The sequence below is a fragment of the Nicotiana tabacum genome, chromosome 9, assembly GCF_000715075.1.
Source record: "Nicotiana tabacum cultivar K326 chromosome 9, ASM71507v2, whole genome shotgun sequence".
Lineage (NCBI taxonomy): Eukaryota > Viridiplantae > Streptophyta > Magnoliopsida > Solanales > Solanaceae > Nicotiana > Nicotiana tabacum.
Window position 1 is genome coordinate 118900142 of NC_134088.1, and position 17758 is coordinate 118917899.

General features: G+C 33.2%; 3 protein-coding genes across 3 annotated transcripts; 2 read left to right on the top strand and 1 right to left on the bottom strand.

The window, feature by feature from the left end:
• Window positions 1–110: 110 nt before the first annotated feature.
• Window positions 111–9957, bottom strand: LOC107793840 (uncharacterized). The gene is made up of 14 exons (XM_016616284.2): window positions 9602–9957; window positions 8334–8431; window positions 7342–7424; window positions 7083–7209; window positions 6049–6112; window positions 4989–5086; window positions 4802–4886; window positions 4470–4593; window positions 3807–3908; window positions 3409–3473; window positions 3172–3253; window positions 718–797; window positions 544–628; window positions 111–360 (listed from the first exon to the last, which is right to left on the bottom strand). Exons 1-13 carry the CDS (start codon window positions 9835–9837, stop codon window positions 571–573), a joined length of 1302 nt encoding a protein of 433 aa, XP_016471770.2. The 5' UTR covers window positions 9838–9957; the 3' UTR covers window positions 111–360; window positions 544–570.
• A 1754-nt stretch (window positions 9958–11711) lies between these two features.
• Window positions 11712–13227, top strand: LOC107793835 (glucan endo-1,3-beta-glucosidase, acidic-like). Its single transcript, XM_016616279.1, has 2 exons — window positions 11712–11760; window positions 12269–13227. Exons 1-2 carry the CDS (start codon window positions 11712–11714, stop codon window positions 13225–13227), a joined length of 1008 nt encoding a protein of 335 aa, XP_016471765.1.
• Window positions 13228–14549: 1322 nt separating this feature from the next.
• LOC142164115 (uncharacterized) lies at window positions 14550–16187 on the top strand. Its single transcript, XM_075221295.1, has 2 exons — window positions 14550–14610; window positions 15673–16187. The coding sequence occupies exons 1-2, from the start codon at window positions 14550–14552 to the stop codon at window positions 16185–16187; spliced, it is 576 nt and encodes a 191-aa protein (XP_075077396.1).
• The last annotated feature ends 1571 nt before the right edge of the window (window positions 16188–17758 follow it).

The following is a 17758-nucleotide window of genomic DNA, read 5'->3' on the forward strand; positions in this document are numbered from 1 at the left end:
TTCACAATCACGCACGAAACCTAGGGAAGTAAAGTAGTTATATAGGATTTCCAAAGAAATCCTACTACTCAAAAACACTAAATAATTGGTAATTAAAACAGTAACACAGCTTGATGCATCAACATGGAACTGCTTAATATGTATAATTATCAGATGTGTCTTAACATTGTCATTCAGCAGACTTCTCTAATAGAATTGTGCTCCAGCTATGTAAATAAAAGAAGATAATCAGGGGAAAGAAAAGGAAAGGGAGACAATAAAATGACATTTCATTGTTTTATCTGCATTTTCAATGTATAAGACAATGTAATCTTTTTAATCTTCAGGGCGAGGTTGCTTTTTTGGCTCCACGCTCAACGCCTGAAAAGGGAAAAGGAAAAAGGAAATGAATTTAAGCTCTATGCATTGACGATGTAAAAGATATTTACACAATCGAGAAAACATCTCAATACAAGTGTCAAGGTTGTCTACCTCCATATATTTATAAATTTGAAATGCAAAAGGTACATATTATGAACCAGCACCAAACTTAGGAAGACTTACTTGATCTGTAAAATCTGTATACTGAATTTATGAATAAATTCCAAATCCGAGCTCTTTAGGATTTGTTTCTACCATCCATGGAGCCCTAAGAAGAAGCCAGAAGTAACATTTGAAGTATTAAAAATTTAAGCAGCACACATTGCAAGAGAAAAATGCGAAGAAATAAATGCATACTTGTTGATTATGAAGTTTATAGTTCCCTGGGAAGCTCTTTGGAGAAGAACTTCCCTTGCTTCAACTGCAATTCCTTCAGGCTGCAGAGAAAGCTCCAAATAATGTTTAAATATGAAGTTGACAGTCAAAATAATTCACGAGCATGTTGCACCCAAGGGGCATGGCCTAGCGGCAGGGGCGGCTCAATGGATCTCGTGGCCTAAGGCGAAATCATATTGAGAGCCCCTTAAATTTATTTTATAAAATATTTACACTAACAACAAAATTTACTTTCTAAACAATAAATTAATCATTTAAGACAAAAATAAGCGAATTTCAAAAATAAAAAAAAATTGGAAGAAGAGTACAAAAAATAAAGTGGTGGACTATCGGATGTTGAGGTCCACATATTTTGATTTGGCTATCATCACAAACAAGAAAAAGAAATAAACGTACATAACGTAATAGCTTAAGTTTTGAGCATTAATGGTGTCAAAAATATTTACTCCTTATGATCAATTTAAACTATAATTGTAGTTCATTCTATTAAGTAGCGCTTATTGGTGAATATCTAAAATAAATTATAAAGGCAAAATGGCCTCCAGACCACCTAAACTTGTAGCTGTTTGTCAACCCGGTAAAGGAACTTAGAATATTTTCATTTTAACACCTCAACTTAACTATTTGCATAATAATAGATTCATTTGACCGTTGACTATGCTTATGTGGCAGTACTATGTGCAATTCACCTAATTTAGGCACGTGAGTATAAATTAATTGAGTAAAAGAATTCTAAAATATAAAAAAGAAATTGAAAATCCACCCCCACTCACTCTCCATCTTTTCCAAACCCCCTCACTTCAGCACACTGCCATCTCCTCGTCTTCTCAAAATCCCTACCCCCCCCCCCCCACACACACACACACACACTAAATTGCTTTAAAATCCACCTTAGAAGTTACAATTTTCTTTTCAATCCCAAATATCAATCACAACCATTTGTATCAAGAGCTCACTTTTTCTACAGAATGCAAGTAGTTCGACAACTTAGCTGGCCTGTTAGAGACGCCGCGCCGGGGATTGTTAAATTGAAGAAAGAAATCAGAAATTGGCCGGATCAGTACGACAAGCTTACTAGAGAAGCAGTCTAGTGATTTTTTACCACAAACGACATAGATAAGCAAGGTTTCGAATCTGCCCAAGTCCGCAAATCAGTCCGGCAAGCTCGCTTGCGTCGGGAAAATTTCGGATGGATGAAATCCAATTCACAGGGGTACGAAATCCCTCTTTGAAGGGAATATGATAAAAAATTGAATGTTTTGCTAAACGAAAAGGAATAAGAGAAACTTCTTACGATTTGCAGAAATTCCGACGAGATAGGTAGCAGGAACGGTGATACCAACGACTATGAAACTTAAGAAAAAAAGTGAAAAGGAAGAGAGTAAAAATAAGTTAAAATTTTGACTTTGCTTAAGTATTGATTTGATACTTTAGAGCGGAGAAGGATGATGTTTATGGAAGATTAATGGTGCTGGTGGCTGCTCGGTGAAGAAGAAGAAGAAGAAGAAGAAGAAGAAAAAAGAGAATGATTTTAGAATGTTTGATAAATTGGTGACAATAAGTTGGGACCCACTAATCATACATGTCAAATAATAATAGGCTAAGAATATGATATGTCAGCCATGTCACGGCGCTTGAGAGACACGCTCAACGGGAGGTGTTTAGTATTTGCTTTTTTGCCAAGTTGGGGTGTTCAAATGAGAAAATTCTAAGTTGATTTACCGGATTGATAAACAGGTGCAAGTTTAAGTGACTGGGAGGTCATTTTGCCTATAAATAACCTAATATAATATGTCGAATTACACTATAAGAAAACCGGTGCATGAATACTTTTGTGTTTATGCAGTTTGATAGAACATTGTAAAAGAAATTCATTATGTTGTCGATATATTTAACTTAATTCCTATATAAAAAGGATAAAACTAAAATTGAAGACTGAAGCAAATATACTAATTAATCGCAAATATACTAATTAAACAGTGAAGAAAATTATTATAATTTATGAATTTATTGATATAAAATAACCTCAATCAAATAACAAAAAATATACTGTAACACTTTTCTTTATACTAATTATTTATATTATTTATATAATATATAGTAATAATAATAAGAATTTAAAATAAATTTGGGGCCTTCAAGTTTTGGGTGCCTAAGACGACGGCCTCACTGCCCGAGCCTTTAGAGCCGCCTCTAGGTGGATGATGAAAACCATGAGAGATTATGGTTAAATCAGTAGAGACAAAAATGCTAAGTGATTTCTTCTCATCTGCTTAAACGATAGAGTTACTCGATACTTGTACTGGTGGGAGTAGGAAGAACCTGACGGAATAACTGAGGTGTGTGCAAGTGGACCCGAAATCTACTATTTATAAAGAAAAAAAATCACGGGTATGTTGGTTCATCATTACATACCTCTTCAGGAAACCAGACACCAGGTTTTGTGCTTCCCTCAAGAATAGCAAGGATAAATGCGGCTGTTGAAATTCCCACTGATCTGAAAAAGAAACATTTTAAAGCTTACAACCTTTGGCATTCATTACATTCTTGCTTAGATTCGCTCAAGAAAATCACAGGGATTCGATCGTCCCACAGATAGTAACTTGACAATCAACAGCTGAAAAAGTAAAGGTTTTTACATGGATAACGTACCGAGAAAGTCTTTTATGACTAAATATACCAATTCTGTTGTGTCCATCTGAGCATTCTAAATCCACCTGTTTCACAAAAGATCAAACTAACTTGCTGAGTTTACTGTTTGCGAGTAGGATTGGACAATCTTTAGCATTTCTCAGCAGCATTAAAACTGAATGAACTTATTAGGGTTTAAGTTATATATGTAATTTAACCTCTTATAGCAGTTTATCTACTCTTTTTTTTTGTGTGTGTGTGTGGGGTGTGGGTGGGGTGGGGGGATTGATCATGTTTGTTATAAATACTTACCTGTTATAACAAGTAATCTAACCTGATGGTGTAAATATTATACACTGTGAGTGCAGACAACTTAAGTACATAAACTAACAATAGTTGGTGGTCATCTTACGACTTACTCGCATTGAGACTGCCTCTCCAGCTGTGCCATCAACGGCTCGAACAACTGGATCAAATAGTTGAACCAACTGCTGCACTTTGCTTCTATCCCTCAGGAATTCCTGCAGAATTTTGTACTATGTGATTAAAACACCTATTGAGTGTGTGATATACTGTTGAAAGAAAACATAGCAAGGAGTCAACAGTATTTCCAGGCTTATTATTGGAGACATCAAGATCGAAAACATAGTAAAGAGTCAACAGCATTTCAAGGCTTATTATTGGATACATCAAGGTCAAAGCAGACAAAATGAAATGAATGTTTTATTTACAAACAAAAAAAATCAGAGCTTCGAAGATTCTCTGCTTTCTCTTTCAATATACACACTCACACTCACACTCACATACACACAAAAAGGAAAAAAAGAAATCAATTAAGAACTATATGAATGGTGTCGATTCTGCTAGCTCTTACAGGTCCACTATTCGGAGAATTCGTCACAGTTGACCTATTACGCTAGCAGTTAATAGACCACAATCTCTATTCAGATTTCAGACCAGCTATAGTTTGTTAGTCGCACAGGTGTAGTTTTATTTTAAAATATATAAAGACGAATTCTGCACCCAATGGAATTTAAGCATCCAAAAACGGAGATAGCGAAGTATCAAGTTGAGAGACCTACAGGAGGAAGTAAATTTCTCATGGCAATCATTCCCCAGTTCCAGAAGAATGGATCCGTTCCAAACCGAGCACTAACAGTTGGTACTCCAAGGACCTCATGCACACTTTTCACCTCTGGCAGATTTCTGAAAATTATGATAAACTCAAAAAAGTAGAACTCAAGTGATGAAAGGCTCACACGTATTGAAGAAGCCGATAGTAAGGAAAGACAAAAAAACTGATTTATAAAACCACCCTAAAAAGGGTGATATTATAAATTAGTCTATATTCATACAAGGAAAACAGGCTCAAAGCTAGATCCTTCATATCAAATTTTCTGTTGCAAGTACTTACAGGAGGAAAACATCCTTTTTGCCGATCCCAATTCCGAAGTCAATGGTAAGCATTCCGCTATAAGGCTTCAATTTGATTTCCTCTCCTGGCCAAGAATTACAATTTATTGGTGAAATCATAAGTAAATACAAGTGGTTCAGGGTGGGGGACGGGGGGAAAAATCCGTTCCTACATCAGCAAAGCTGACCTTTATTATATGCAACTACATCCTCGCCAAGAAGCAAAAAGCTAGTAGCTAAAATAGTAGGTCCGGCACCACCGGTGCCTGCAGTGTAGTAATAGAATCTGAAATAAATATATAAACATGTTAGATATGTAAAAGATGTATCAGAAAAGAAGATAAGACAAATGTGTTGACATTATAAAGCAAATTAAATTCCAGGCTACTTGATCATCTTTCAAGAAAGTTAAGTGTCATTGCTTAAACCATAGTATCAGAAGCAAACAAATTATATTTTCCGTTCTTGCTCTAGTATTGAAAAGCTGTCTCAGCAAGTACTGTTTTCGTAGTGAGTAGTCAGACCTTGAATATTTCGTTTTTATTGTCCTATTAGAATTCCACACCATTAAGTGTGTAGACTTTAGTCTCATTATATGATCTTACATAATCCTCACAACTTGAGCTAAGCTTTTAGGGTTGAGTTAGGTCCAAAGTCCATTATCTTAACGTGGTGTTAAAGTCGGGGCCCATGTGTTGTTAGTCCACACTCCAAATGTCCAGCCTCGAGCATCCGGGAGGGTAAAATTCCACATCAGTTAAGTGTACGGGTTGTAATCTCCTTATATGATCTTTGATAATATTTTCCAGTTAGCTAGCATATGAGGTTAAATTAGGTCCAAGGTCCATTTAGTTTTGTAACCAAAGAAGGAAGCAGTCAATAAATGAAGATGTGTGCCAGTAAAATGGAAGATCTGCTGATTAATTATTTTGCATATGTATAATTTTGCGTACACACTACGCTCCTCAGACCCCACTTGTGGGATTACACTGAGTTTGTTGTTGTTGTTGCATGCACGTTGCATGAAGCGAGTATTAAATAAAACTTTGCTGCAGAGATGGAAATTTTTTGATATACCAGGGTTGACAAGAACTTAAGATGTATCATCTAACAAAAGCTCTCTTTGGAAAAATTATTAGGATGACAAGTTATTCCCTGAATGATTCAATGTTCATTCAAATCTCCGACTAAACTTGACAATGTGGTAAAATAAATAAACAAGCCCTATAATATACCAGGAAAGGTTACCTAAGCCTCTCTAATTCACCATTGCTTTCAAGTTTTGCAGTGCGAACAAGCTCCGCTGCCATCACTGTCATAGTATTAGAAAAGACAAATGTTTGAGTTCATTTGATAGAGTAGTAAATTCTAACTTATTAACATACTAACTTCCCGATACAACCCTACAAAGGGGATTGTAGATGTAATTGCAGCAGACTAATTGAAGATACAACAGTGTCAGCTTGTCAAAAGGAAAGTAATCAGATTTAGTATCTGATTAATTAATTAACAAAATAATGGTAACTAGAGAGAAGCACTTCTTGATCAAGTCCATGAAATAATAAAGCAGACTCACAGGTAATAAACAAAGTTTTAAAGGCTAGATTACCAATCTAGGAAATTACTGTCCATTAAGGCTGCAATGGATCAAACCAAGCGGAAATCGGCTCAACTCAACTTTGCTTACCAGGTGTTAAAACCTGTGCTCGAGCTATTCGAACTCTATATTTCTGCTCAAGCTCTAGAGTGACCAAAGTTGAAATGACTGAGCTTGGCTCCAATTCTCTTAAAAAATTAAATTCTACATATATGATGTTTCAAGTTCTTAATTTTATTCTCGAACCACAAAATAGTCCATACAATCTAGATATGTGTATATGCTACTTAGATATGTATATACATCAAAACATATGCATCAGAAAATCGAGCAAAGTTCTGGAGTTTTTGAAGCCGAATAACTTCTTCATATTCTAGACTAGAAATATTTGAACCTCATTAATATATTCGAACTTTATTCGAGCTCAACATTATTTGAGTTAGAAGCAACCTAAATTTACTTTGAGCTAGAACTATATGTTAAGTGATCGACTTGATTCAGCCATACTTGCCATCCATTATATTCCATCAATAGTTGTGAACCATAACAAATAATTCCATAAAAGAATTAGCTGAACTAAAAGGAATTTCCATTCTAAGCTGTTCCATATAAATAAGAGATTATTGGATATTGTTCTTTTTCCGTTGTTCAAATGCACAACAATATAACATCTGTCATATAATACCGTTGCTCACTCCTGGGTAGATTCCACCAGTAGTTATGGCTGGAACATTGGCTTCCAGAGCTTTATTCATATAGGACTTTGCCCGTGTTGCATAGCTTGTGTCATCACAAACATCAAGATAGGCTGTCTGTTGAATTGACACGACTTAATTAAAAGTTTCAATCGTCTCTTTAATAAGAGGAAGAGTTTCATAATTCTGTAATCATTTCTTATAAGAAAGTTAAAAACTTGGAAGTTATGCTGATTACCTTTCTCTCACCTTGGTCCCAATGGCAGCTTCTAGTACTTTACAGTTTTCTGACTGTTGGAATGGCCCGGCAGTATGAACCACAATGTCCACATCTGCAAATTGGCTGATTGTAAGATGAATTACATTTCCCATGTTTCAGCCAATATTTGGAGTATGAAGAACATAGTGTGATTTTATACAAGTAGGATGAGAAGTGGAATGCATCATTAACATGTAAACGAAGAAGAAAAAAAACAAGATCCTTCCGACATTCCCTGTCCTTATTTCCTTTTTCTTTTTCTGGCATAAGCCCCATATTTCTTCCATCAACTATGCCAACATATAAAATCACTCGTGTGGGAGACATTCGTGCTTATACTATATCTATGCTGACCAGTGGAAGTCTAGTATATCGACTTGTCTTAGTTTACCTTACAAGTATCCAAAAGCAAGTGCCGTAGTCATATCTAACAATCATACTTTTTAACATGTTTGTCAAACAGAAATGACGTCGTACACTAAAAAATTACAAACTGAAAAATATGCTAATATAATTTTCTTTGAAGAGTATGATTGTGCTAGTTTATCTATAGTCATACAACACAGATTCCTTAACTAATCGATCAAGGAATCAGTTTAATGCAACGAATATCAGTTTACTGAGAGTGAGGTGCTAAAGTGACAGCAGGATGGCGATAAATGACAGAGGAAGAAACATTGACTTAATATAACATTTTCCTGTTAAGATAAATTGATATAGAACATAACACCATATAGCACTGCATAGGATGTTGGTCTATGTTGCTTGGACTCTCCGAATATGTCGATGGGGGCATGCCGGATCCTCCAAAAGTAGTGCATTTTTGGAGGAACTGACACGGGTGCAGCAGCTCTTTTGGAGAGTCCCGCAACATAGATGTTGGTAATGATGATACATACTTATCAAGATATTAACATGAAATAGACAGCTGTATTTCGTAAAGTACTTCTCAAATTCAAACTATGAAAAAAGGAAGGATAACCTGTCAAATTGGCTTCTAATGCTTCTCTGTCGTCTATATTTACTTCAGCAAATTCTGAGTTTTTCCCAAGTTTTGACACCATAGCATTCCCTTTCTCCCTATAATAATGCACAACATTTTTCTTTATTCACCAACTCCAAAACCACATTCATCAAGAAGTCCAAAATTACAACAAACAATTTTTAGAAAGAAACAAAGGAAATTCATGTAGAGAATGACATGAACTAAGAGATAGATTTAACTGTGAGATTTGGATGAAAGACATAGCCAATATTAGCGATATGTTGCATGGGATTGTGAAATTGCATTTCATATATATATGGTAACTGAACTTTAGCCACTACATTAGTAAAATCAACAACAACAACATACCCAGTGAATTCCTACAAGTGGGCTCTAGGGAGGGTAGAGTGTACGCAGACCTCAGCCCTCAGGTAGAGAGGTTGTTTCTGATAGACCCTCGACTCAGGTAAGCGCAGTCACAGTAGTAAAGAAATGAATAACAAATGAAGAAAACGTTATAAAAAAGAAACAGAGGCAACAACAAGATAGTAACAAACTGGAACAAAAGCAACAACAGGTAATAATAGTGATCCTTAGCCAGAACAAGAGTAATACTAAAGCTATCGGTATGGAAGGGCCGGGCGCTATATTACCTACTAACCTTCTATCCTAATCCTCGACCTCCACAACGTACTATCAAGGTTCATGTCCTCAGTAAGCTGAAGATGCGTCATGTCCCGCCTAATCACCTCTCCCCAATATTTCTTAAGCCTCCTCAACAATAGTAAAATCACATAACTATTTTTTTGTTACATTAAAGTTACTGAACTTCACCAACAATAACAATAGATTCACAAAATTATTTTGTCACATTAAGGAAACTTTACCTACTATAACATGTAACGTCACAAAACAATTTTTAGTCACATTCAATTAACTTAACTTTACCCACCGTAAAAGTAAAGTCACAAAACTATATCTTGCTATATTAAAGTAACCGCCGAGCGTCTATCTGAAACAGCCTCTCTAATTTCTCAGAGTAGGGGAAAGGTCTGCGTATACACTACCCTCCTCAGCCTCCACGGGTAGGATTACACTAGGTTTGTTATTGTTGTTGTTATATTAAAGTAACTAAACTGTATGAAATGTTCAGAAAGCACAAAGTAGCACTCAAATTGCAGAGTGCTATTTCTGAAAGTACAAAATCCCATAAAAACTAAACTAAGTGAAAGAGTAATAACTTGAAATTCAATAAGGGGTATTACCTATTTCTACCAGCAATGATAATGTGAAGGTCAGGACAGAATTTAGAGAGAGAAATAGCAGTAGAACCACCAACTCTTCCAGTTCCACCTAATATTAATACTCTTGATTTTTTCACTTTCTCTGGTAGCTCAACTCTGTTGTTCTGCTTTTCATTATTAATCTCCTTTGCAGAACTAGCCATTTTCACTGCCCTTTTCTTGAATCCTGTATTCCAATACATGCCTAAACTAGCCATCTTTTTAATTTCTTAATGGGAAAAAAGGAGTATTCTTGAAGTGTTAAAAGAGTACAGTTTCTGCCTCTCTTTTTGCTTTGGCTGAAGAAGTTAACAGTTTATCATCTTCTTGATTACATGCGTGGGAAAACAACTGCCAGAAATATAATGCCTTGGTGGGTCCCATCAATAAAAAGAGCTTTTTATTTTTGCAAAAACTAAAAAAAAGAAGAAGGCAACAGTCTAACTAAAAGCTTTTCCTTTCGAGTGCCTTTAATAAGTTTTCCACCTATTCGGTAGCCACTATTACGCATATTGTTTAAAATATATTCATAGTTTATAATATATATAAAGAGTAATTAATTTCGTTTAAGCGTCCTAGAGTTTAAACCTCAAAGTTCAAATTCGGGATATCGTGTCCTAAAGTTTGAAAAATTATGTCCAGAAGTTCGAATCTTATGTTCTGAATTTTAAATTAGTAGTTTAGAAATTCAAGACACTTAGTCCTGTATTTTAAATTAACAGCTCAGAAATTCAGGACACTAAGTCCTGAATTTCAAAATTCGGGATACTTAGTCCTGAAGTTTGGATGAATTGACCAATCTTTAAATACATTGTAAATTATGGATATATTTTAAATAGTAGGCTTAAAAGTAACTGTTGCTGCACTTCGCCCTATGATTGTGAATAAGGAATAGGTTAGCCTTGAGAATTAAAAAAAAAATCTTGTAGTAAACGCTTTTTTCTTTAATGGAACTTACACAACGTAAACCTAGATTAATCGGGGCTTCAATGTGAATACTGAAGACCAAACACCGGATAAAAACTCATAAAAAATATTTTTTGCAAAAAAATAAAAAAGTTCTTAGTGTAAAAGCTCGTTTTCAAGAATTTGAAGCAAACTTTATTGGGATAGAAGCAATAACGATAATTACACCTCAATAAAGTTAGTCGGGATTAGTTATATGAATTCTCATTAACCATATTGCTCTATTTAAATTTGTATCAATCTAATATTTTAAATTTGTATTTTGCAATAAATATTTAACAGTAAGTTGGTCAGCTTTTATAAATTGGAGTCATAAGTGAATAAGCAGCTCAAACTATAGCTATGAACTAAATTTATGGTGGATAAGAATTTAGTAAATGATAGCTTTTGAGATTACAAAAAATCTAAGTTTGCATTTAGTTCAATTATAGCATAGATATAAACATCTACCAATTAATTCAAATATGGCATAGATTAAATTTTTAGAAAAAGTCTAACCGTGGTTTTTCTTCTTAAAGTTTGAGATTGATTACAATAAATACTAAGTGAATTGAAACTATGGAAAAAATATTAAATTGTTAAGGTAAAATAAACAAATGATTTTTTGAAATAATGCCTTTTCTGAAGTTGACTCTTCTCAATTCCTTTAACTTTTTCACTTTTCTATTTTCTCGTGAGATTATACCATGGGAATGGAGTCGTCTCTATTAGGGAGCGCTTTACCTCACAATGCGGGACTTTATGGCGCGAATCCGGATTTAGTCGGCCCTAACGTGAGTATCGGACACCGAGTGAGAAACCAAAAAAAGTCAGATTATACCCTATTTCATGTATACTTTTTGTTAATGTTATTTAATTGCAAGAAAATGAATTGAGGCTTTAATGTAAGATGAGATCAAAGCATTTCAATCTTGTGCTATAACGAAATGAATTAATAACTCTTTGCCTTTGGAAGTGTGAATACTCCTTACACTCACTTAACTCATGAACACAAATTACAAAAAATCAAGTCTTCATTTATTGCTAAGTAGTCATTTTCCCCTATATAAGAAGCAATCAGATGGTTATAATATTTCACACTACACATTTCTCCTCTTTTCTTACATTTCTTTTAATAGTTCTCCAAATGGCTATTCTTCTGCTTGTTGCACTGCTGCCAAATCTTCTAATATTAGGTAATATGTTAATTTAATTCTTTTTGAGATAGCACCTTGGATGCATAATTCCATTTAATTTTTCGGAAGTCAGTTTTATGCATATATTTTCTTATTCCACATTCTATTCCGTATAAAAATAATACTTAAATTTTTCGCATAACTTAAGTGTGGTTTGATACCACCAATCAAATGTTGCATTAAATAACGCTGGAATTATATTCCTATGCGACCAACGTAATGTTGTATAATTTTAGGTTGGAATTAGTTATACCATACATTACCAAGTCGTCTCACACACACACACACACACACACACACATATATATATATATATATATATATATCGAATGTATATAACAACATGTACCAAATAATACTCAGATAATTTCTAGAGACGATAGAGTGTATGCAGACCTTACTCATGCCTTTAAAAAGGCAGAGAGGCTGTTTTCGATAAACCCTCGGCAATATATGTATTCGAATGTATATTAACTTTTTTTATTTATCTGTTATTTTAATTATGCAGGAGTGCAGTCAATTGGAGTATGCTATGGGAGAAATGGCAACAATTTACCATCTCCTCAAGATGTCATAAATCTTTATAAAGATAATGGCATAACAAACTTGAGAATTTATGATCCAAATCCTGAAGTACTCAATGCTCTTAGGGGAAGTAGCATTGAAATAATTCTTGACATTCCCAATTACAACTTGCAAGCCTTAGCAGATCCAAATGCAGCTACAAATTGGGTACATACCAATATTATTAACTATTTTCCAAGTGTTAAAATCAAATATATAGCTGTTGGAAATGAAGTTTCTCCAGGATTTCCTCAAACAGCTCAATTTGCACCCTTTATTCTCCCCGCGATCCAAAATGTACAACGAGCATTAGCAACGTACGGGGTACAAAACCAAATCAAGGTCTCAACGGTCATGTACTCAGGCGTTTTATCAAACACCTACCCTCCTTGGAACGCGATTTTTCGCGATGATCTGAGAGATTTCATCGTCCCGATAGTACAGTTCCTGACACATAATGGCTCTCCCTTGTTGGCCAATATTTACCCTTACTTCGCGTACCGTGGTGACCCGGCCCATGTTGCACTCCCTTATGCACTATTTACCCAACCGGGAGCGGATCCCGGGTCGGGTTATCATAACTTGTTTGATGCTATGTTGGATGCACAGTATTATGCACTTGAGAAAGTTGGTGGAAATAACATAGAAATTGTTGTTGCTGAAAGTGGATGGCCATCTGATGGTGGATTTGGAGCAAGTATGGAAAATGCTGGAACTTATTATATAAATTTGAATAATCATGTGAAATCAGGAGGAGGAACTCCACACAAGCCTGGAAAAATTATAGAAACTTATTTGTTTGCTATGTTTGATGAAAATTTGAAGGAAGGAGATGAGACTGAGAAACATTATGGAGTGTTTTATCCTAATAAAGCTAAGAAGTATAATATTAACTTCCAATAGGGAAGTTTTAAAAAAAAATCATGTATTAGTATAGGATAGAAAGACAAATTAAAGACTCAATTCATGACTGGCTTGATCTAGTCAAAATATTGTTCTTGCTAATTATATGGTTGCAAGCTTTCTCTCTCTCTCTCTCTCTCTCTCTCTCTCTCTCTCTCTCTCTCTCTCTCTCTCTCTCTCTCTCTCTCTCTCTCTCTCTCTCTCTCTCTCTCTCTCTATATATATATATATATATATATATATATATATATCTCTATAACAACCTCGTTTGTTCCGAATATTTTTGAATGTTATAGCGAAGTGCTGTTATAGAGAACATATATTATAACATAACATAAAAATTAGTTCCGGAAAAGTATGGCTTTTATAGTGAAGTGTTGTTATATAAGGATGCTGTTATAGAGAGGTCTGACTGTATATATTGTTACACATAAATATCGTAGACAAATCACATAGTTATACGGGAGAGATGTTGGATACAAAAGAAACAAACCTTAGATTCTTGTAACGCGAACAATATCATTAGTGGAATGAGTTGTTATACTTGCCAATGGAGTTTTGAAATTTATATTAAAATCAAAATTGAGAATTTGAAAATTATAGCTCTAGAAAATTGTGCAGCTCTTTTCATTTCGAGTACTGGATATGATCTATCGTTATTGGCATAATAAGTTGAGATTCTTCAGTGTTAAACTTTGCATATTTAGCTTTCGCAACTTCATTAATTTCTAATTACAGTTACCTTCTTTTATAGTTTAAGGATTCTTTCTTAATAAGAAGCACTTGATAGAAGGTGGTTTAAGATACCTTTAAACTTTATAACTAGTTATTAATTTCAAAAGAATTAAATATTTTTGTAATTTCAACTATGTTTAAATAGTCTAAGTTGAATTTTATAATATCTTTTATAAAATAGCTATCACTCAGAATCCCACTTCCCTTAAAAAAAGAAAAAAAGGTCGATACACCTCGAAAGTATTAACCCACTTTTTTCCCTTTTTTTTCATGTATTTTTGTAATTTATTTTGTTACTTATTCCAGATCAGATTTTGTTTCCTAATGTTATTTGGAGTTGGATTGCATGCAATTTGTCATTATAGGGTTTCTTAAACGGAAAATTTTCTTAAATGAAACTTTCCCAGTTATACTATGAAAAGAACAAAATAATTGTTCACACTATATAAATTTTTATCTATATATAGACCTCTTCTTAAGCCCTTTGTTATTCAATTCCCATCAGAAAATTTCTTGATTTGTTGTCTATTCAACAAAATTAAACAACTTTCTCTCTTTGTTTCACCAAAAAAAGGAAAAAAAAAATCATGGGGTTCAAATCAAGAAATCATGGCCAGACTATTTACTATGGAAGAAAGACTACTAGACGTAAGTTTTTTTTTTTTCCTTCTGTATGTTAAATTGTTTGTTTTTATGTTTTTTTTTTTTTCTGTTTTTGGGATTTCATTTGATATATAATTGTTATAAGTCATTGAAAAAATTGATTAAAAAAAAAAGATAAAGCACAAAAGAAGTAGAAGTAGAGACACTCTCACAGATATATCAGAAAAAGTAATTTTTTGGCCTAAATTTGGTTATATATTCGATTGTTGATCAGTATCATAAAGAAATTAAGCTCTAGAAATTTATTTTATCTTTTTAAAAGCTATTTTATCGTCATTTAAGCGAAAGCTTTCGTTTTTTCCCTCTCTGCTCATGTTATCTTCGATTTTTTTTATCCAATGAAGGTTTTTAAGCGGTTTCCTTTTTTTAGGGCTGAGGTATAGAGAATCATCAATAGTTTCCGTCTGAATTTCTCAACAAGTTGATGCTAAGAAATTTCTAATTTTACTTATATTTGTTCTTACATTAAAGATTTTCCCCCTTATATAAGGTTAATTGCCTTAGACATTTTACACTCTAACTATAAAAGCTTTAATTTCAAAGGTTAAAAACTAGAAGAAAAATAAAAGGGCGAACACCACGAGATTATTGATTGCAAATGTGTAACTGTGTTTTTTTTTTTAGTTGAATAAATGAGGAGCAAAATTAGGATCGGAGAAACAAAAATTAATGAAGGAATTAATTAACAAAAAAACAAAAGGCAACCCTCTTATCATGAATCTCTTTATTTATGATTATTTATAGAACATTGGCTGATATTTCTTGTAATCGATTTATTTAGATTCAATATTTATTCAGTCTTGTTTTATTTTCCGGTTTCTATTCACATTTATTACGGACGTTTACATGTTCTTTATCGTTTACGTGATGTGATAGCATAAAAATTTGCGTGTAAAAATTTAATCTAATTTTTTATTTCAGTGTCGCTTTATTTTCCAATGACTAATCACATTTATTACAGACGTTTACATATTCTTTATCGTTTACGTGATCTGATAGTATAAAAATTCGCGTGTAGAAATTTAACCTAATTTTTTTCTCAATTAGGGATTTGGGTGCCGGCAGTTCCTGCATGGGAGAAGGAATTTTGTTTAAAGAATGGTGAATTCACATGGGAAAATTTCTTGGAATGCAAGAGATATACATATCATTTTGAAAAAATATTGGAATGGAATGATTCAGCTGCTGAAGAAGCATTTAATTATGCAAAAAATAGATTTAATGCTGAGTTTCATAACTTGAAATTTGTTGATACTAATTTTGAGCCAAACCCTAATCTCTACATTGATGAAATTGATTGGAATAATTCAGAAATTGATCCTCAGCTTTTATTGGAATTGGAATTGGCATTGAAAGCTGCAGATGAAGAAGATGATGGAATTAATATTCCTAAGCATTTGAGGAGAACTTATGAAATGCCAATTGAGAAAATTGTACCAACAGGTTGGGATGTTGTTGATTTTGTTGAATGTAATATTTTGACTGGTCTTATTGTGGGTGATCATAGCAGTTGTGGTGAAGGTGCTGAAGTCTCACGACGTCCATGTCGGAGGACGGGCTGATCAGTAGAACGATCAAGAAGAAGACGGGCATGTTTTTAGACAGATAAATTTTTATAGTATGCGTGTTTTAATTTATAGTAAAGACGGGTGATCGTAGTAGTTGTGATGAAGGTAGTGAAGTCTCACGATGCTCATGATAAAGGACGGGCTAAATAGAAGAGGTGAAAAAGAAGACATGTGAAGTAGATTTAAAGGATAATAAGTGCCATAGGCTAATTTGGTTGAACCAAAAATTAGATTTTTATGATAATGTATTTTTAATTTCTTTGTTACCTTAATTAAAAAAGCAGCAGGAGCAAAAAAGAGGATTTTCTCATTTTGTTAGAATGTTAAATTATCTTCTATCAAGTTCATAAAAGTTACTCTTTTTTTTCAAATTATGTTTGTTCTCCCTTGTGCTTAAATATTCATAGTAGTTATCACTTATCTTTTAAACTTCAGAAAATGGTTAATTTATTTCGTCTTTCAAGTTTTTATTTTATTTTTTATGATGCGTTTCTAATTTCCCAACTTTTATTAACAAGCTAGGCAATTTATTCTAATTTCTTTTTGAAGATGAGAATAACTTGTTTAGCACTTATAACTTTTGGCACCATGTTGTAATTAACCAACCATGGTTTTAATTAACTACTTTAGAGGGAAATGTTATTATTTAAAAAAAACTAGAGTAAAACAAAAAACAAATGTTATCAACTAATTAAATAGGAAGAAGAAAAATGTATTTACCTAAAATTACGATACAAGTTTATAGCTTCAAGCTGGATAATTATGTTTGTATATGAATACATTTAAAATAACAAATTAATGTATATAAACACATTCTTGTGCATAAATTATACAATTTTAACTTCTATATACACAGATAGTGTAAAAAAATCTCTACACTATCAGATCACTTAAAAATAACGATAATCAGTAACCATTCACAAACGTACGATTAATAACTTAGAGAATAATGCAGGTTATATATATGTTACAATAGGTTGAAATACATATATAATGTAAAAAAATTACAAGTGCATATATAAGATAATTAATCTTCCTAAATAATACTAACAAAGAGTGTTCACTTTCCAAACTTTTCTTCTTCTTTTTTCACCTTTTACAAACTTCTCTTCAAACTGAGATTTTCTGTACTTTCCTTTACAAAAATATATGTTTGAGAGTAATTTTTTTTCCTTTTTGTAGCATGATAGTTTCTCCGAATTATGTCAGGAATTTGATTAACTGAATCCTAGTAGTATGTCTGAAATGGAAAAGAAACTATAGTCATTCCTATTTGATTAGTAGAATAAAGTAAACAGATTCAATTTCAAACTGAAAAATTAAAAATCTACTCAAAAGAAATAATTTTGGTATGCTCTTTATTACAACCCTTGACCAGTAGAAAATAATTCACTTATTTGTGGAAAATAATCTTTTCCTAAAATATATTTTTTCGTAGCCATATCATGGGTCGCTAAAGGTTTAAAATAATCCCCAAATAATAACATTTTATGACAAACCTTTCGTCAAAAATAAAATTCTTAGTCATTTATGATCTTCATCTATTATCTATTACCATTATATTG

Bases quoted from the DNA above. Each gene is read 5' to 3' on its own strand.
- LOC107793835 (XM_016616279.1), top strand. From the start codon at position 11,712: ATGGCTATTCTTCTGCTTGTTGCACTGCTGCCAAATCTTCTAATATTA. The intron at 11,761-12,268 runs GTAATATGTTAA...TTAATTATGCAG, and splicing joins GCCAAATCTTCTAATATTAG to GAGTGCAGTCAATTGGAGTA.
- LOC142164115 (XM_075221295.1), top strand. From the start codon at position 14,550: ATGGGGTTCAAATCAAGAAATCATGGCCAGACTATTTACTATGGAAGA. The intron at 14,611-15,672 runs GTAAGTTTTTTT...TTTCTCAATTAG, and splicing joins TGGAAGAAAGACTACTAGAC to GGATTTGGGTGCCGGCAGTT.
- LOC107793840 (XM_016616284.2), bottom strand. From the start codon at position 9,837: ATGGCTAGTTTAGGCATGTATTGGAATACAGGATTCAAGAAAAGGGCA. The intron at 8,432-9,601 runs GTAATACCCCTT...GCATTATTATAG, and splicing joins ATCATTGCTGGTAGAAATAG to GGAGAAAGGGAATGCTATGG. The intron at 629-717 runs GTATGCATTTAT...GCTTCTTCTTAG, and splicing joins ATAAACTTCATAATCAACAA to GGCTCCATGGATGGTAGAAA.